The sequence below is a fragment of the Giraffa tippelskirchi genome, chromosome 1 (assembly GCF_054371585.1).
Source record: "Giraffa tippelskirchi isolate mGirTip1 chromosome 1, T2T-mGirTip1v1.2.pri, whole genome shotgun sequence".
Lineage (NCBI taxonomy): Eukaryota > Metazoa > Chordata > Mammalia > Artiodactyla > Giraffidae > Giraffa > Giraffa tippelskirchi.
In genome coordinates, this window is record NC_137275.1 from 179245713 (window position 1) to 179266582 (window position 20870).

The 20870-nt window shown below is 48.6% G+C and overlaps 1 protein-coding gene and 1 long non-coding RNA gene across 2 annotated transcripts in view; one reads left to right on the top strand and one right to left on the bottom strand.

The window, feature by feature from the left end:
• Window positions 1–3034: 3034 nt before the first annotated feature.
• Window positions 3035–20870, bottom strand: part of FBXO10 (F-box protein 10) — a 38279-nt gene continuing 20443 nt past the window's right edge. The window contains exons 5-13 of the mRNA XM_081510694.1: window positions 19360–19509; window positions 17973–18109; window positions 12860–12930; window positions 10951–11103; window positions 9652–9921; window positions 7648–7958; window positions 6388–6566; window positions 5817–5819; window positions 3035–5009 (exon numbers count right to left, since the gene is read on the bottom strand). Coding sequence (XP_081366820.1) covers window positions 4835–5009; window positions 5817–5819; window positions 6388–6566; window positions 7648–7958; window positions 9652–9921; window positions 10951–11103; window positions 12860–12930; window positions 17973–18109; window positions 19360–19509 — 1449 coding nt within the window. The 3' untranslated portion in view covers window positions 3035–4834. The remainder of the gene's footprint in view (window positions 5010–5816; window positions 5820–6387; window positions 6567–7647; window positions 7959–9651; window positions 9922–10950; window positions 11104–12859; window positions 12931–17972; window positions 18110–19359; window positions 19510–20870) is intronic.
• LOC145513772 (uncharacterized) lies at window positions 7762–13310 on the top strand. The gene is made up of 3 exons (XR_014059717.1): window positions 7762–7852; window positions 12298–12783; window positions 12893–13310. It is a non-coding gene; the product is annotated as an uncharacterized LOC145513772 (long non-coding RNA).

Here is a 20870-nt window from a genome sequence, read left to right on the forward strand (position 1 = left end):
CCTTTGGGGGCTCCAGAAGGTAAAGTAAAAATACTGGGAATGGCATTGGGCTTGTTTCCTTGTCCATCCATCCATGCGTCCAACACTTAGGGAGTTTGCTTGGTATTGTGTATAGAGGACCAACAGGGCATGACCACACAGCTTGAGAGGGGGAATCAGACATATCAACAGAGTCTTTGAATGCAGAGGATTCAGTGTTACCATGGGGATAACATGGATGGGTAGGAGAGCCTGGAGGAGGGGCATGTAACTAGGAGATCAGGCATGTAACTAGGATTTGAAGAGGTCAAGGAAAGCTTCCATGGAATGATGATGAAGTAAGGGTGTGGTTAGGATTTAGCCAGGGTGATAGATTTTGGTTCATTTAAGGAAAAAAATACCCAGATGGAATGAGTTCTCTTGGGCAGGTCTGGCCTGTGTGGGAGAGCAAGCCATGCACTCAACCAATGCAGGCTACTCGGAGCAGTCTCCTTCCAGATGCTTCCCCAGCCACGGAAGAGCCAAGATCGGATGGGTGGCCGGTGTTCCACTTCTGCCTCCAGATGACTTGGCAGAACATGGGCACTGTATGTGTGTGTGTCCTGGTTGTTCCTGTCACGGAAGCCCTGGGTTAACAGCCTTACTCAAACCTCTTCTGCATACAGCCTCTTGACGTTTGGTAGGGAACCTACTGAGCCTTGACAGGCATCACCACTCAGAACACAGTTTCCTCTGGGGAGAGCAGTCAAGATGGTGAAGATGGTGAGGCAGCACGATGTGAAGCTCACCTCCTCCCACAAATACATCAAAAATACATCCACATGTGGCATGGTTTTCACCAAACATCTACTGAGCCCTGGCAGAAGACCTCAGAGTCCGGAAAGAGCAAGAAAATCTCCACGTAACTGGGTAGGATGAAAGAAAAAAAGTGGGGAGGGGAAGGAATCCAGATGGGACCTGTGCCCCTGGGAGGGAGCTGTGAAAGAGGAAAGGTTCCGGCTCCCTGAAGTCCCTTCACCAGCAGAGAGATCAGCCAGCATATAAGGGAGCTTCAGAGCCTCGGAGGAGAGCGCAGTCACCAGTCTGCAGCAGCTAGAACAGAGAGAGACCCGTACAGACGGTCAGTGCCATGGCTGTGCACTCCCCAGCCTGACAGGTGTCCACTGGAGCGCATGTCCACAGTGCAGGTGGGGGCTGAGTACAGCAGCTTAGGCTTCAGACGTTGGACTGTATGAGTGGACTGGGGTGAACTGTGTGGAAACAGCCTGAAGGGGTTGGAGTCTGGTGGCACTGCACCTGATAGTATACTCAGAGGACACCTGGGCCATCCTGGGGGGGGGCGAAACCCACTGTTACAGCCTTTATCACTTTGTCAGCTCTCAGGCAGCAAGACACCATCTAAAAGAACAGGATCTGTCACAAACTTTGAAAGCTATCGCCCCCTTGGATGCAGAAGCTGTCTCTAGCTGCTGACTCGGCCCTTCTGGGCTCCAGGAGACATTTCTCCAAAGAAATACAAATAGCCAATAGACATGTGAAAAGATGCTCAACATTGCTAATTACTAGGGAAATGCAGATTAAAACTATGAGGTACCACCTCACACTGCTCAGTTTTCCATTCCTCATAAAACTAAAAACAATTATCCAAAGAAATAGGTGCATCCCTATATTCATAGCAACACTACTCACAATAGCCAAGACATGAAAACAACCTAAATGTCCTGTGACAGATGAATGGATAAAGATGTACATATATACAATGGAATACTATTCAGCCATAAAAGAGAACAAAATGATGCCATGTGCAGCAACACTGAATGGACCTTGAGCTTATCATACTAAGTGAAGTCCAAGAAAGACAAATACCCTAAGATAGCACTTATATGTGGAATTTAAAATACAACAAAATGAAGGCTGTAGGTCACTCAGTCGTATCTGACTCTTTGTGATCCCACAGACTAGCCCACCAGGTTCCTGTGTCCATGGAATTCTCCAGACAAGAGTAATGGAGTCGTTTGCCATTTCCTTCTCCAGGGGATCCTCCCAACCCAGGGATCAAACCTGGGTCTTCTGCATTGCAGGCAGATTCTTTATTGTCTGAGCCACAAGGGAAACCCCTTATGACAAAATGAACCTATTTACAAAACAGACTCAGGGACATAGACTCTCAGCCATAAAATTAATGAAGTTTTGCCATTTGTAACAAGGATGAATTTGGAGGGCATCATGCTTCGTGAAATAAGTCAGAGAAAGACAATGTTGTATAACACTTATATGTGGAACCTAAAAGTAATGAATATAACAACAAACATACTCTTAGAGCTAGAGAACAAATTAGTGGTTACCAGTGGGAGATGGTGAAGGACAGGGAAGCCTGGCGTGCTGCAGTCCATGGGGTCACAGGGAGTCAGACGTGACTGAGCAACTGAACAAGTGCGAGAGGGAAGGGGGAGAAAGGTAAGGGTAGGAGATTAAGAGGTACAAACTATGAATAAACTACAAGGAGAATAAACTACAGGATATATTGTACAGCACAGGGAATATAGCTAATATTTTATAAATGAAGTATAACCTTTAAAAACTGTGAACCACTAAGCTGTACACCTGAAACACATCCACTATACCTCAGTTAAAAATATTTAAGAGAAAAATTCTAAAACTACCCTAAAAAATAAAGTCTTTTAATTAAAAGAGCACTTAAATACTAAGTACTGGCTTTCTACTCAAGTGACACGTAGATGCTAAATGAGTAAAAATGGGGAAAACGTGGTCATGGATCTGAAAACCCTTTGCAGACCATCAGGTCACTTCACTGTTGCTCTTCAGAAAGCCCAGGGGGCAGGCAGGCCTGCACTACGGTCCCTGACCTGTGAGGACACAGACCTTGGAACCTGGGATCCTGCAGGAACAAGCTGAATGGACAAGATGGCCCTGGGTCTCCTGCCTCCTTCAGTGGAAGCTGTGATGCCTCTGGGAGGCGGAGAGGTAAAGGGCCTGCATACAGTGCCCAGGACCCCCAATAGATACCCAGACCAAAGAAAGTACCCCCCCAAAGTGCCTCTTAAAATATAGAACTTTATTTTGGTTGCTGAGAGTTTCATAAGCACTTGGTTCACAGAAAAGTCATTGTTACAAAATAATAAAAGGCAGCATTTTTGTACAGCAACTCACACTGGGGCCACAGATAAGTGCAAAGAACAGTGCTGGGGAGTGGAGGGGCCCACGCTCTTGTGCCCCAAGTCCTCAGGGAGGAGACAGAGCCCCTGGTTCCCTTCAGCCCCACCCTGCCCCACCCTACCCCACCCGGGAAAATAGCACCGGGGGCCTGGCAGAACCTGCCTGGGACGCCAGCTGTGGGGGTACAACCATGACCTTACCAGGCTGGTGAGGCACCGCATGAAGGGCCAGGTTGGCGGGGGACTGTTTAGGCTGAGCCTGCGTCAGGCCCCCTTCCTCGGATAGTGGGTCTGAGCCCGCCTGGCTCTGGAACCTTCACCCATTCGAAGTTGAGCTTAGCAGAGCCTTCCTCTCCCTCTCCTCAGGCTAGTAACCCTCCCCATACCCTGGGCTGGGGACACAGGCAGTGACCTTTGTGAAGCTTACAGGTGAGTCAGTGGACAGGGATGGACCTGGGTAATTTCTAAGCAAGACAGTGTACCCTGTGGGGGCAGAGGAGGTTCAGAGGGCAGAGCACTGCCATCCGCATGGCAGTGTCCAGCCTGGAAGGATGGGTGGGACCTGGGCGTGCATAGCTGGCGAGGAGGGCGCACCCAGAGGAGAGGAGAGCGTGAGCCAAGGCACAGAGTGGGAAACCATGGTAGGGTCTGTAAAGGCAGGTGGTTGGTCATCCATGAGAAGGTGGACACAGACAGGGGCCCCACGCACCTCCATCTCCACCTGTCTGGCGCCCAGCAGGAGCGGCTGGTCTGGGTGTGCTTGTGGGATTCCAATCCTCCCTATGCCATAGGCACTGAGTCAACTATGTCCTCCTGAGTCTGGGGGCAACTGGAGGGTGGAGCAGTCAGGTGAGTCCTTGCACTGCCCAGCCCTCACATGCATACCTAACCACTTGAAGGAAGCCTTCTCCACATGCCCCTTCTGCTTTCCGTCGTCCCTGGGGCAGCCTGCCGAGAGAGGCTCCTTATCTCAAGCCCCTCCTCCCTCAGAGGTCCACATCCAAGAGAACTGTGTCCTTAAGGAAACCAAACCTCCAGCCTCCCCCACAGCAGGGTGGGTGTGGCAGTGTCCCCGAAGGGTAAAAGTGAGGTCTAGGAAAGGGGATGACTCTGGGGCTCTTTCCATCTCACTGGAATCACTTCTGTCCCTTAAAAGTAAATTCGTTCTTCCCTGAGAAGATTCTGGGTTTGGTGTGTATAGTTCCCTGTAACTCAAACAAAAAACCCTGGCGAAGGTTTCAGAATTGATTTCCCTAACTCGTCATAATCTCTACAAGAGCTCGAGGGGCTAGAAACCCAACAACTTCTGTTCCCTTTTTCTCCTTGAAAAATAATTCCATGGTTAGGGAACTAAGATTCTGCAAGCAGCCTGCACGGCACAGCCAAAAATACCCACCAAGCAAACCAACACAAAATCCAAGCTCCTTCCTGCTGAGGGCTGTGGAGCCAAAGGGCTTTGGAGGTACCTTGTTCTCAGTCCCCAGAAGACTTGGGAGTCTGCTTTTCAGGGAGGAGGAGAGAAGATGAGCAGGCTACTTCACAAGCGCTACTTCTTCCATCCTGAAGGTTGCAACCTCTTAGCTTGGCTGGGCAGGGCCCGAGCCTGACAGCAGGGTACATGTCTGCTTCCTGGGGTCTTTGGACGCCCCCCAGCTGCCTCCTTCCACAGCTCTCCATTCTTACAGGATGGTGCAGAAGATGCTGCGTTTGCTGTGGTAACCACCTTCCACATGGGCTGTGATCCTGGTCGCCATGGCTGTCACCTTCTGCCCACCATGGGCAGCAGAGGGGCCTCGGAGAGAGTTTTCAAGGTGAGGCCGTGCTGGTGGGTTCGCCAGGCACCATGTATCAGACCTGGAGGGGCAAAATGAGAATGGATTCTTTGAGGGTCTAGAGCATTTGCTGAATGCTCCACACAACCTTACCTTTGGCTCAAGATCCAGGCGTTTAAATTGGGGTATAGGTTGTGTCTCCCCAGTTAAGTGATAGCAAAAGGGGGTGGGACACGCATGAAGCTAAATCTGGTTCCAGCTCTGACTTCAGTTCTGATGCAACCCTGGACAGGTTCCCTCTCATCCTCTATTTTTCCATCTTTAAACAAGGATCTAGATAAGACCAGTGACTTTGTCTTTTCTCTCTCATTCCCCCAGGCCCAATTTTTTTTTCCATTATGTACAACCATGAATGTTATGCAAGCTTTATTCATTCACTTACTTTTAGTTTTTGGCCATACCCTGTGGCACGTAGGGATCTTAGTTCCCTGACAAGGGACTGAATCTGCACCCCCTGCCTCATGGAAGGCAGACTCTTAACCACTGAACTGCCGGGGAAGTCCCATACAAGCTTTATTAATCATCATCAAAAATTAGAAACTACCTAAATATTCCTCAGCTGATGAACAGATAAACCGAGTGGTGTATCCATTCAGCAACAAGAAGAATGAATGACAGATGCAACATCACAGGGGAATCCGGGATATACTGGGCTAAGTGTAAGAAGCCAGGCTCAAAAGACTATACACTGTATTATTTCTTTAGATGACATTCTGGAAAATGCAAATCTACAGAGGGCAGAAACTGATGGGTTTCCAATCTCTTAAGCTTTTGCGGAGGTTATGAAGGGTTGGGGAAAATCAAATGATAGTGATGGTTTGATCAGGACTTTCTGACATAGTTACAAGGAATCACCTCTAACACACATCAAATCCTAAATTGCTTAAACCAGCAACAATGTCTTGTATTTTTATGATAATATTACAAGTAGGGCTGGCAAGGTGTGGGCAGTGTCAGAGGCTGGCTACTGTGGGGTGAGTAAAAGCCCAGGGGTATATGTTCAAGGGGCAACAGCGGCCATAGCAATAAACACTCATGTGATACCTCAGATATGCTACTAGGTCACAGGACCTTATTTTATCTTAAGTTGGTGCTATGGACATTATTAAGTAGATTTTACTAAGGCTCAGAGATGCCGAGTACATTGCCCAAGGTCACATATCTAGTAACTGGCAGAGGTGAGATTTGAAACCACATACCCTTGACTCTTTGAAAGCCTATTCCCTCCTAGAGAGTCAGGCTCAGGTCCTCTGCCCAGGCCCAGCACAAAGGCCAAGCACTGACCAGAGATGAAAGCTGGCATGACTAGGGAGCAAGCGTTGCCACAATCACTGGGCCTGGCTTCCCCAGTGACCTCGCTATGGTTCTAGAAGATTGGTTTAGGCACCCCATGCACTTACTTCTTGAAGACCAAGAACTTGTTGTTCTGCATAATGCATTCTTGGTTGTTTGAGCTCTGCTGGAAGATGGTCTTGTTGGTCCTGCCCTGGAAGATGGTGTTCTCCTGCACCAGGGCCTTGGCGTGGCCCTGCACTGCAATGCTGGAGTCCCGGAATGAATGGATCCGGTTCTTTATTACCTGGGAAAGGCAGCCAGAGCTTGTCACACTGCAGGGACTGGTGGGGAGCCAGGTGAATGAATCACCAATTGTAAAACTGAGGGGTACAAGCATGCTGAGTAGGTCAGCACTGAGCCAAGGGAGCTCATGGAATGGCTGTTGAGGCCAGCCAGAGAACCAGAGAAGGCTTCCTGGAAAAGGTGATGGATGAGCTGTAGGAGTTTCTCAGGCACAGAGCAGAGGAGAGTTGTTCCAGGAAGAAGGAACAATGTAAAAAGGCCCCTCAGACTGAGGAGGTGGTGCCAGAAGCAAGGGCCACTGACGACCCAACTGAGGCAACAGTGAGCCCTCCTCTGCCTGCCCATGGTGCTCGGATGCAGAGCCAAGGAGTCTTTACTCCATGCCAAAGTCAGGGACTCACGAAGCCATAAAGCCAAAAAGAGGCTCTGGGACTGTCATTTCACAAGGGCAGGCACTGGGTCTGCTTGGCTCAACAGTGAAACCCTAGCGCCCAACTCAGTGCTTTGCATAAAAATGGAGCTTGGAGCTCAAGGTCCTGTGGAGAAGAAAACCAGGTGAAGGAACAGACACAGCACTGAGGGAAGTGCCCTGTGAGGCAGGGATGGGCACAAACACCTTAGAAGTCAAAAAAAGGGGCACCTCCCACAGCCTAGGGGGTCAGGGAGGGCTTCCAGAAGACAGTGACAGCCAGTGGGGAGAAGGCTACTCTGGGTAACAGGACAGTGTTGCCAGGCCCCAGGGCAAGACTTCTCATTAAGCACCCACTGCAATCTGGGTCCTGAGTGAGATTACTCCTCTAGGAGAAGAGAGCTGAAACCTGAGGGGGCACCCCCACCCATTTCCTGCCAGTACCCCTCCTGTGTGAAGTGCCCCCTGGGTCTCGCAGGCAGGGTTTAGGTGGCACCCTTGCAGAATGCTGAGGGTTTATGGTTCTGTTTCTCAGCAGAGAGGGCACGAGAGCTCCCCTAGGACTGGCGTAGGCATGCACATCTCACGCACACAAACACCTCACACAAACACACACGGTTCTCCTAGGACTGGTGTAGGCACACGTCACACACATACAGACACACACACACACCTTTGTGTCAGACATGGGCAGCAGCTGCAGCCCACTGCCCCGGTTGCCAATGATGTCATTTTCCATGATGGTGCTGTCACCCTTGGTGATGATGCCATGGCCTCTGTTGTCATAGATACCATTGCCCCGGAGCTCCACCTTGCACTGGGCCTCGATCTTGACCCCACTCTGGCGGTTGCAGGAGATGCTGTTGTTGGCCACACGGGTGAGCTGGCTGCTTTGGGCCACAGTGATGCCCCTGACTCTGTTGGCATGGATCACGTTGGTTACGACATGCAGTGCCTCACTGCTCTGGATGTAGAGTCCTGAGGCTGTGGGGGGAGAGAAAGCACAGGATGGCCCCAGGGTCACTGCTGACCAGACCAGGAGGAAAAGCCTTCCCAGAACTGTGCACCCAGGAGAGGAGGTGGGGAGGAGAGGGAGAACCAGCCCTGGGGACTTGGATCTTCCAAGCTGGATGACAGAGCAGGAGGAAACCTAGGACCAGCAAGGAAACTGTTCCTTCTGAGCCAAGTGCTCAGTGAGGTGGGAGGGAGACATGCTGTGAGGAGGCGCCTAAGACTCAGCTGGTCCTCCAGCCCAGGCGCTCGTCTTGCGCTGGAACTGCCTCCTACACAGTTGCCTCCCCCTACCGCCGTCTGTACCTCCTGGGACGGGGCGCTCAGTACCTGATCAAGGCTGCCCATCCTGCCTCTGGACAGACAGACTCACCTGAGTGAAAGTTCTGTTGCTTTTGTTCTGCTTCCCATTCTGAGCTAGAATCTGCCTCCCTATTGTTTGGGGAAACTTTCTTATTTCTTAAGAATTAAGAAATTTCTTACAGATACCGTAGGGAAAAAAAAGCACATGATCAGCAGGCTGAGAGCCGCAGAATATGGTCAGGAAGAGGCAGCATGGCAGGCGGACCTGGGGTGAGAAGGACTCCCAGTGGTGACGTCTGCTGCACCCCTCAGGAGCGGGAGGCTCGGGCAGCAGGGGGAGGAGGCTGAGGGAGGGTGAGACCATGGGCTCTTGTGGGAGCAGTCTGGGTTGCAAGCCCTGCAGGTCTGAATTTTTTGGTGCCACCTGCCTGTTGCTTCTCTTGGCTTGGCTGAGAACCACAAAAATAAATCAAGTATTTTGAATTTATGTGGCTTTGCTTGTTCAACTGGACAGCATGGCTACAGGGAGGAAACCCTGAACTGGGAGGGAACAGGACTCATTTTCCAGGTAAGTAAGTGGGCTGGGGCCACTGGCTCCCCATCTCCCTGCCTCGGCCACTCCCAGGGTGATAAGCTTACTCGGGGCCCAGGGGCCTCTCTTTAACAAGCCTTCCTTCACCATTCCCCAGAGTGATTCTCATAATCAGCCAGGTGTGGGAGCTGTAGAGTTGGATGAATTCCACAATAATTATTTTTCCCATTCAATAACCATCAAACAGCTACTATCCATTTTTATCAAGTTTAAGATAACATGGATTTTAAATACTCTTATTTTCTGTATCTCTAAGAAAGAAAAATCACTGCCAATTAAACCATGATATGCCATCAACTGTAAGATGCATCTCGTCAGAGATGTGAAAAAAATATGAAAAATGTGTCTCAGAATTGACTGAAATGTATATGCCAGGTGTGGGACTGGTGCCAAGGGGCAGGGGGCACCAATAGGAGTGGGATCCAGTTCCTCGCCTCAAGTTCACCGCCTGTCAGAATTGATGAAACAGCCACAGAAACAAATACAGTCTCAGCCCCCCTAACAAGTGCCAGTGGGGCTGGGTGAGGGCTCAGGTGGAAGGAGGGAAGGATGACGGGTGAAGGCTCTGAGGTCCGAGTTGTTTGGGACGTGTGGATGGGAGAAAGGGAATTTCGGGCGAGGGTGGTGGTGGGAGAAGAAGAGAATGGACTCAAGTCCAGGGGGTGGGGGTACCAGGTGAGTGGCTAAAGAAGTGGCTGATGAGGCTGAAGGGTCTCAGGGCAGGCCAAGCATGGGAGACCTTGCAGCAGGGCTGCGGGGAGGGGTGCTCACCTCCATTGTGGTTAACACTGTTGGACTCGACCAGAGCTACGGGGATGGGCCGGCGCAGCGGGTCATCGTCCTTCTCCAGCTCTGTCTCCCACAGGATGGCATCCCCGTCCTCGCTGAAGTTCTCCTGGGCCCCGTGGCCTCCAGGGAATTCTCCGGAGCCATCCTTCTGGCTGAACACTGCCACTCCGTACAGGCCATTGTAGCTGACATGGTTGCTGGTGACGTGGGGCAGGCTGGACGCCATCATCCACACACCACAGCCCTTATTAGCTGTAACAGTGAAAGGAGCTGGTCATTAATGCTGCCAACAAGCGAGGCAGCACCTGATATCTCCCTAGGCAGGGAAGCAAAAAGGCGCTGGCCTGGGAGCCTGGGCCACTGATTGGTAAATGGCCTTGAACGAGTCACTTTAGGGCTTGGCTGCTGAAGGCTTCTCCTTCATACAAGGCTTCTTCTTCATACAAGGGGTAGTAACAGTCAGGTTAATCTCACAATTACCATCACTCCATGGGGTGTAAAAGTGCTCTGGGAACTGTCAAGGCCCCACTTCCAGACTGGAAACACATGAGCCAATGGTAACAGTGCCTAAGGGGCCCTTAGAACTCATCCAGCCCAACCACACCCTGCACAGAAATGCAGGGTTTGAGTCCCAGCCCTACCACTCCCTACCTGTGTGACCCTGAGCAGGTTACTAAACTTCTCTGTGCCTCAGTTCTCTCATCTTTAAAATGGGGTTACTAACTGTACCAATCTCAGAAGGGGTCCTGAGGATTAAATGTGATAATGCACAGAAAGGGCCTAGTAAGAGTCCAGGACCTGAATGTAGGTTAGCTATTATTATTAGAGATGCAGTCCAGAAAGACTGAGGTGTGGCCCAAGGTCACAGAATGAATGAGAACAGTTTTCTTTCTATGATTACCCTATTTATCCATTATATTTTTAGTTCTCTGGATCAAAAGAAAGAGGAAGAGGAGTTAGATCCTCATGTATCAGAAATTAGATGGCCCTGTCCTTACATAAGATCCACTCCTGCCCTTGGCTGTTTTAAGTGGGGATTAAAGCTCCCTGCTTTGCTGACCCCATGGGGTCAACCTGGATTAAAAGGTGATTTATGAAAGGCTCATGCCTTCCAAGAGGGGTTGTGACCTGAGATAGAGGCTGGTCTTTAAGATGAGGTACTGGAGACCCAGGGAAAGGTAGTGACTCTCTGAGGACCTATAAGCTGTAGATGGTACCTGGGCTTCCTGCCTCCAGGCTGCAGTGGCCCCCAAACCTGTCCCCAAGCAGAGTGGCTCTCACCGTAGATGGTGTTTCCTTCTAGCAGGCCTTTGCCTTCATCCCCCACAACCACACCATCCGAGTAGCCAAAGCAGATGAGGTTGCTCCTGAGGATGGGGACCCCTCCTCGGCGGATGTCCACACCTCCCCACTGATTCTCTCGGATGACATTTTCTATGGAAAGAGGTGGAAAAGAGGGTCACAGGCCACCTACAGTGCTGGCATGAGGACTTGAACAGATGACAGAAAACAAGTCCAGACAAGGATGCTGAGGCCTGCCCCTGTCAGGAGTCAGCACCCAGAATATTGTCTGCTGTGTGACTTTCCAAGGACTTGTGTGCTGTCTGCTTTCCCCAAGGGCAAGGTTTGCGTCTGCCTTGTGGTTTCCTGTATCCTCAGAACCCACTGTATCTAGTGGCCTGGAGGACTGATAACTAAGAACAGACTGGCTTTAGAGTCCCCGGACCAAGGCCAGGCAGGGCTGTCTGTCTTGGGGGACTGTCCTTGGGAGCAATGACGCAGAATCCAGCCACTCCTCACAGGCCTGGGGAGGTGCGAGCCTGTCCTTCTCAGCCTCAGTTCTGGACTGACCACAGCCCTCCTTTCCCCTCCACCATGTCTGTGGGAGGGGGTGGGCTAAAGGGCCACCAGTGAGAAGGGGTGTCCTGGGACACTGCTGCTGCAGCACTAGGATGGGGCAGACTCTCAGCCTCTTGTGACAGGACTGCAATGGTTCAGCAGACCCTGTGTGACCAGCTCGGGCCTGCCTCTGGGACCCCATCTCATACTCCTTACCCCTTGCTCACCACACTGCAGTCAAATGAGCAACCTCTGTGCTCCTCAGGCCTGCCGAGTCTGTTCCCACAGGTGGCCCCATTTGGAATCCTGGTTCTTTCCTGAGTTCCTTCCCATCCTCCAGCTTCTGGTTTACATGTCACTTTTTTGGAAGGCCTGCACTGACCACACAATCCTAAATACCCACACAGTTTGTCTATCACCTTATTTAATTATCTGTAGAGGAAATTCCCTGACAGCCAAATAATCAGGACTTGGCGCTTTCACTGCCAGCGCCAGAGTTTCATCCCTGACTGGGGAACTAAGATCCTGAAGCTGTGTGGTGTGGCCACAAAACAAAATATGTAGCACCCTCATAGATGACTCTTCTTGAAAAAAAAAAAATACATGCTTTTGTTATTTTTCCCTCCTAAAATGTCAGTTCCTGACAGCAGAAATCATCTGTTTTCTTCACTGCTGTATCCCCAGCTCCTGCATACACTGTGCGCTCAAAAAATGTCTAATAAACAAAGGCAGGATTCAGTCAAGGGGAGTTACGGGGCCAATATTTACTGGATCTCTTTAATGTTCTAGGTATGGCTACACTCTGTGCTGAGGCTACACTGACGTACCAGATGGACATGATCCTTGCCTTACAGAACACAGCAAAGGAGGCTGTCATTAAATGGATCATAAGAAATTAAGTGCAATGTCCTACAGAGTAGGCCTACTTGGTGGACTAACTGAGTGGATGTATAATGGGAGGTCAGGGCAGGCTTCCCCCAGGAAGAGACAATTGGGCTGAGGCTCAGACAATGACAGGAGCTGGCCAGGCAGAAGGGAGATGGGGCTAGATTGCCAGAGCAGGAACAAGCCTATAGAGCCCAGAGAAGGGGTTCAGTTCGTGTGGTGTGAATATTTCTGACAGTGTTCTGTGAGCCACCCACTCAGATCCTGTAAGCACCAGGCCTGGCAAAGAACGGACGCAACCTCCCTGCCTAGTGAGCACAGCCAGGGCATGGAGCCCGCATCCCCAAGCGCTGGTCACCATCAGGGGGCCAGTCTGTGCAGAAGGACTGGGTGAGTGGGAAGCTGGGGACGCTGGCTGGATTGTGGTTGCCTGGCTGGCTACAGCTCCAGGCAGTCTCATGCCTACCTGTGATGAGGCCTCTGCCATTCTCGTTCACAGCGATGCCGGCTGCGTGGCCCTTGAAAATGTGGTTCCGGCTAGAATGAAAGGAAAAGACAAAAGGTGAGACCAGACCAACATCATGCATCAAAGACAATGCCCATCCAAGGTGCCTATCCTTCTTTGTGGGTTTCCCAGATGGCTCGTGTCCACTGGGCTATGGAGCACCTCTTTGAGGCCAAGCAGCCAGGCAGAAAGCAATCGTCAGTTACCACTGCCCCTAAACCACCTGCAACTATGCCACAGAAACAGATATCCCTGTCTCTGCAGCCTCTCTGGACCGTTAGCCACACTCAAGCACCATTTTATTTGTATTATCGTTGTTGTACAGTATTATATGATTTGAAGGTGTACAACAGTAATTCACAATTTTTAAAGGTTATACTCCATTTACAGATATTATAAAATATTGACTATATTCCTGATGTTGTACAGTATATCCTTGTAGCTTATTCTATACATAATATTTTCTATCTTTTATACCTCTTAATCACCTACCCCTATATTGCCCCTCTCTGCTTAATCACCTAACCCTATATTGCCCCTCTCTGCTTCCCTCTCCCTACTGGTGACCACTAGTTTGTTCTCTATATCTGACTCTGCCTTTTTATTATACTCACTAGTTTGTTGTATTTTTTTAGACTCCATGTATAAGTGATATCATACAATATTTCTTTCACTGACTTATCTCACTTGGCATAATGGAAGATCTAAGAAAGCATGCTCCTGACTCAAGAGACACACATGGCCCTACTGCCATGGAAAGGCCTCGAGAATGAGTTCCTTAGAATAAGACACCTGAGTGTGTTAAAGGACCTGCATTGCTCCAGTCTCTCAACTCTGGTTTCCTGCCTGTAAATACAGAGCCACTCAGACACTGGCAGAACTGGGTTGTTTCTGGAAGATACACATCTGCTGTTTGGTGTTTTTACTAACAGGAATACTGTGATCTCCTTCTATACTGGAGGAGCACCTGCCCCCTCTCTTAGGAGGTGCCCTCCTACTTCCTACCATGCAGCCGAAGGATTTAGATCCAAATATATAACTAGCTGTTCAGAGCCTGACACAGGGCTTGGCTCCTTTCACAGAACCTCACTGATCATGAGTTGGCTGATAAGTCTTCCCAACTCTAGGGCAGGGTCCAAACGGTTTACCACATGTTATTACTGTTTAGTTGCTGAGTCGTGTCTGACTCTTTTGTGACCCCATAGACTGTGGCCTGCCAGGCTCCTTTGTCCAGAGATTTCCCAGGCAACAATAGTGGAATGGGTTGCCACTTCCTTCTCCAGGGGAATCTTCTTGACCCACAGATCGAACCCACGTCTCCTGCTTGGCAGACAGATTCTTTACCACTGAGCCACCACCAGGGAAGCCCTTACCTTCCTTGTGGGGAAGCCAAATGCTAACTGTATCTGCATTATGCATTTGGAGTTGAATAAGTGAAACTGTCTGTTAAAAAACATCCTTATGTTTTTATTTAGATATGAAGCAACTGCTTTGATGTGATTATAATTCAATCAACCGATGGTTACTCTGGGCTTCTAGAATTCAGGGTCAGATGTAGTCCCTGGGCTCAGGGATGCCTCATCCATATTTCTGAGAGCTGTGCCACAGAAGCAAATGCATGAGTGTTATGCTTTTAACACAAATCTCACTTACTTTCAGAAAGAATCCATGGCCACTTGGAGAAACATGTATGTGTGTGTACATAGGGTAGGCAGAACAAAGATAAAAGAGACATCAGAAAACATGAGGAAAAGGGGACAGAGCATTGTTTCAAGAACCAAGGGTGGGATATTAACACAGTTTGAGTCCTGTGCTTCCTTGCAGCCAAGGCAAAACAAAAAACAAAAAATCATAGGTTATGTAACTCTTACCAGCAAAAAAATATGCTCAATGGCTTGCCTTATTGAGGTCACATCAGGGACCTCAAAATTCAAGGGCCTCCCACAAATCCCTGTCCTCCATCACAAAGAAACATAAATGAAAAAAGCACAACCTAATTCTCTCAAAGTGACTGTTTTATTTAAAAAATACTTTTTATTGAAGTATATTTGATTTATAATGCTGTGCCAATCTCTGCTGTACAGCAAAGTGACTTAGTTATACACATATAGACATTCTTTTTCATATTCTTTTCCATGATAGTTTATCACAGGATAGGATATTGAATATAGTTCCCTGTGCTCTACAGTAGGACCTTGTTGTTTATTCATCATTCATGTATATAGTAGTTTACATCTAAACCCAGAATTTTTTTTGGGAGGGAGGCTTTTGGCTTGTGGGATCTTTGTTCCCCAACCAGGGCCTGAACCCAGGCCTTCAGCAGTAAGAGCACTGAGTCCTAACCACTGGATCACCAGAGAATTCCCTCAAAGTGACTGTTTTAAAAAGCCAAAAATAAAATAAAATAACAACAACAACAAAAGCCAAGACACTGATCTGGTTGTAATATTCCTTGCTCGAAACCCTTCAACAGCTCCCTGGCACCCACAAGGTTTGGGTATACGGCTGCAGTAAGTAATTACCACAAACTTAGTGGTTTAGAACAACATGAATTTATTATCTTCCAGTTTAGGAGGTCAGAAGTCCAAAATGGGTCTGACAGGGCTAAATCAAGGTGCCAGTAGACCTGCCCTTTTTCTGGAGACTCAGGAAGGATCTGTTTCTGATCTTTCCAGCTCCTAGAGGTGGCCCAGGCTTCCTGGCCTGTGGCCTCATCCCTCTGGCCTTGCCTCTGTTGATCCATTTCCTTCTCTGACTCTCCTGCTTCCCTTTTCTAAGGACCCTGTGATTATACTGGGCCCACCTGGATCACCCAGGGTACTCTCCCCATCTCAGCCTCCTTAACTGAATTACATTTGCAAAATCTCTTCTGCCTTGTAGACAGTCTATGCACAGGTTCCAAGGATTAGAAAATGAATAGATTTGGGGGGCCATCATTCTACCTACCACATGTGGTATTCGAGTTCCTCCATGCTCCAGCATCAACTCCGCTTTGTAGGCTGACCTACTCAATCCCCCTGGGCATCACATGCCCACTTTTCCCACCTCTTTCCCAGATCATACTCCAAATTTCACTGTCCCTGGCTTGTAATGCCTTTCTGTGGCCATAAAATCCTACTTGTCCTTCAGTAAAAGTAAAGTATTAGTTGTTCAATCATGTCCAACTCTTTGCAACCCCATCAACTGTAGCCCGCCAGGCTCCTCTGTGCATGGAATTTTCCAGGCAAGAATATTGGAGTGGGTTGCCATTCCCTTTTCCAGGACATCCTCCCGACCCAGGGATTGAACCTGGGTCTCCTGCATTGCAGGCAGATTCTTTATCATCTGAGCACTGCTCAAATGTCAGCGCCCCATGTGCCCTGTCCTGACTCACTCAGCTGCAATCATGGCTGGTTTCCTTCTGTACCTGCATGAAGACCTATAAAAGCATTCACTTTGGTGAGTCCTTCCCTTACTGCTCCCATCTTCAGAATGACACTGAACACTCCAGAGCAGAGACTGTTCATACACCCTTTATACTGCTAACCCCCTTATATGGAGTAAACACTTACATGTGTGTTTAATGAATAACATGCAGACATGCAAACCCATACTCTTACCTTAAGGCAATAATGTAAAAGATGGGAAAACAGCTCCATAATCACGTGATCACTAATTGTTTTTGGTAAGCTGCCTATTGGAGAAGGAAATGGCAACCCACTCCAATATTCTTGCCTGGAAAATCCCATGGACAGAGGAGCCTGGTGGGTTACAGTGGGTCGCAAAAGAGTCAGACATGACTTAGTGACTAAACAACAAACAAAAACAAGCTGCCTATAATAGTGAAAAAATAGAAGCCTAACAGTAATAGGACTGGTTCAAAAATGAGGGAGTATCAAAACAATGGAATGTTCTGAAACTGACCAAAGTGATAAATATAAGATCCTGCAACAACATGAAAAAGTACACACAGGATAATGCAGGGAAAAACTCTCAGAATATATTTGCTGTACAATAATTCCAGTTATTTTTGTAAAGTGCAGACATAACACGTGAGTCTTCCACTGAAAACCTTTTAATGTTCCCCCCTTATCTAGACAGAATAAACTCCACCTTTCCCACTGGATTACATAAGGCCTTCCTCATTTGGCCCAAGGCTTTCCAGCACACTGCCTGGCAGAGATGGACTGCCACGGGGATATAAACACTCAGGCTGCAGTGACCACAAGACCCAAGATGATCTGGGACAGTCCCAACTTGAGATGTTTTACAGCAATGTCACAACTTGTGTGAGACTTCTTTCTCAAGCCCCAGGGGACTGTGTGCTCCCTGACTCTGCTGTGCTCAGCTGCCTCTGCTCACACCACTTCCTTCTCTAGGAGTGTCCACTCCCCAGCTCCACGAGACACCAAGCCCTACCCGTATTTCAAAGTCTAACCCCAATGCCAGCTCCCAAATGAGGCCCCCCACAGCCCTTCGTCAGAATAATTCCCCCTCTCTCAGTACCACTTTGACAGCATTTATCGCAGCCTGCACCACATGATGGGTGGAAGGGCAGATCCACAGCCCCACTACCTACAGCTTACACCAGTGATGGATCATGGCATGCTTCCATGCTGAGGTCAGATGTAGCCTCCGATCTTAATATAGCATCCCAGGTAGCCACTAGCAACTGACGAGAGTTGTCAAGTGAGTTGAAATCTCTATGCTATTTCTATCTTAGCATTATCTGGACACACATGTCCTCCAGACTAGAGTAAGCTCTGAGGGAGCAGAGTCTGCCTGGTTTACCTTTGTTATCATTATTAGAAGTGCCCAATAATGCTTGCTGAATAGAATGGCCCCACATAATTAACTGGAAGGGAACATAGACACAAAAGCACAGAACACAGATAATATAACACAGAAGGCTGTGTTACTGAAGTGGGATTGTGGGTGAAGTCTGTCTCTTCTCTGCTTGCATGATACAGTTGCTTTAGTAAACAAAAATGGTTTCAAATGAAGCAAAGACAGGGAGCAGGGAACCAGAGATGAAAAAGGAAGAAAGGGACCATGGGGTGAGCAGGATGGTCTGAGTACAGAGGCACATACATACCTCACAACTGGATTTCCATGGTACAGGATATAAATGCCAGCCTCCTTGTTTGAAAAGATTTGATTGTTCCGGATGATGCCTTTCCCATTGCCAAGGACAACAATGCCAGAGCGAAGGCCGTGGTGGATCTGGTTACACTGCAGGTGAACAGGAGACACCACATAAGGCAGATCAGACATGCCACTGAGCAGCAGAGGGCTCAATGCTGCCCCACAGCAGGGCATTCATGTCAGAAAGATTCATGATGCAGGATGCATCAGCGGAGGAAAACACATCACTGCAGGATCCCAAGCACAAAACAAAGTGAATGGACTAGGCGTGGGCCTGCCCTCTCTGCACAGGAGCACACGTGGACACCTGTCAGAGAGACTACCGAGAAAGGAGTCTACCCTACCCAGACTCTTGGGATGCATTAATAGTAACATCCTGGCACTTAATGCTGAGGGCTCTTGCCTTCATCTGCAATGCACAGTACTGAAAATTTCTGAGCCTCCCCAGAGTCCTCCAAAAATTTCTGAGCCTCCAAAGCACATGATCATCATCAAGGCCACGTTACCCCAGGGCCCCGGGGGCGGCGCCCCAATACGTGTGAACGTTGACTAAGCACCGGCCTGAAGGATCACCCAGGGAAGGGAGGGGGAATGCGGAAGGTGTAGCCCCAGGGAGTTTAGGTTTCCCATGAGGCAGGAGGCCACCAGAAGGTATATGAGCTACAAGGACCCTTGGAAGTATTCCTGCCAAACTCTTCTGTGCAAACGGGGAAACAGGCCCAGGGTCATATAGTACATTTGTGGCAGAGCTGGACCTGAAACCTAGCTTTTCTGTTTCCCAGTTAGTTGCCTTTTGCACACTGATTAAACTCTTAGGTTATAATAAATTATAATTGTTTCACTCTGCTAATTTACAGCCTAAATACAATCATATATTTAAACCACCAAAACGATTTCACAAAGTTCAAGTTTGCTTTAAAGTGTTTCCTACTGCAGGATCTCCTATTCTTATTGGTTTCCAAATTTTCCCCTGAAGGATTTGGCAGACTCACTAGGGTAACCAAGTGTTTTTCAGGGCAGACATCATATCTTTATTCTTACTGAACTCAAAACCCACAGGAGCATATCAGGGCTGCGGGAGGGAAGGCCCTGTGAACTTCCCTGTCTGCTGGGTCCTCATCCTTGCTGGGGGAGACTTCAGGGATGTGATTTACCCAAAGCCACTTTCAACACACGGAGGAAGAGACCCAGAGTCACAAGGACACACGGAGGAAAGGACAGGAATGACTTGCAAACAGGAAGCAACAGGAATTCAAGATGGTAGCATTTGCTTAGACATCCTAGTTCTCATTCTGAGAACTATGAGCCACCCTGAAAGGGGCACCAAGATGAAGTACCAGAATGAGAGGGTTGGACTTCTTCCGGATGTCCACGCCGGCCTCTGCATTGTGGCAGATGTTGTTGCCCGCGATCAGGCCTCCACCCTCCAAGCGAAGAAAGATGCCTGATGCTCTGCAGTGGTGAATGTGGTTCCTGAGCATGATGATCTAGGCAGAGAAGAAACAGCCATTCATTTTCTGGTCACAAAGGTATTTTTTAAAACCTGCTCAGGGGGCACCTGAGTTTCCTCCTTCCTGTCTGGTCTTTGCAGATCTGCCCGACGCCAGCTCAATTGCTCTTGCCATGTGCTCACAAGGAGGGAGCATCTCCACACCCTTCCTGGTTTGGTCCTACAGCCTCTACACCAACCTCATACCTGTTCTTCACTAAACTCTGGATGGAAGCTTGGCCCTGAGCTCCATATCCCCAACCTCGGAGCAGGATGGAAGGGATGCTTCAATGAGATGGGATTAGGCAGGCTGCTAACTCCACATGAAGAGTTCCCCAGAGGTCTGAGGGCACAGCTACTTTAAATGGAAACAATTCCACAGGCACTTTTGCTGGACTTCACCTGCCTAAGGAAGTGCTAGAGGGTACGGTAACTCACAGGCACTCCTCACCTACCTTCCCTTTGGCTTATCATTTGTAAGACAAATACTCCTTCTTGCCTGCTCTGCATCTCTCTTAGTATATTATCTTGTGTTGGAAAGACCACTGGAATTCCAAACTAAGAGACAGTTAGAAATGTTGGTATAGGGATAAGGAAGCCTCTTTAAAACAAGACACCATAACCCAGCACACAGCTTATTAAGAGGATGTACTGCCACTTACACTTTCTTTTTATATTTAATAATTATATAAAAACTTAAAATACATGTTGTTTTAAAAAACTGTGTATTAATAATAAAATATATTATATGAAGGTAAATTGTGTACTAACAATAAACAATATGTTACATTAGGGTTAAATCCTGGGAGGAGTAAAATATAATGGAAGAACAATTTCAAGGAGATGCTTTCTGCTTATGATGGAGAAAATTAGAAAGAATATTGCTCCCACAAGAAGAATCTCTGAATCCATGACAGCTGAGGTTGCAGGACAACCAACGAGCCTGGAATCTAAGGGAAAAAGGCACCTCCAAGGACACGAGACAGGAGTACCTGCTTGTTTGAAAAGACACAGGTGCCATGCCAGCCAGAAAGAAGAGTTTGGCTAACTGTTTTCACAACTTGTTAAAAGCCAAGTGTGAATCAGTGAGAGCACAGAAGCCCCGGGAGTAGTTGCATCTATTCATTTCTCCACAGACCATGCCAGGTGCTCATGGAAAAAGGCTGAGGGCCGGACAAGAGGCTGGAGATGCCTCCCTCCTGCTGGGCGTTTGGCAGGAAAGAACAGTCACTTTGGAAAAAGCACTAAGCCCCTTTTGGATTTCCTCCCTAATTTTCCCAGAGAACAAGCTTTAAGCAGCTGGGTGAAGAGCTGCAAACCCTGTGGTTCTCATGGGGGTGGTGGAAGACAGAAAAATAA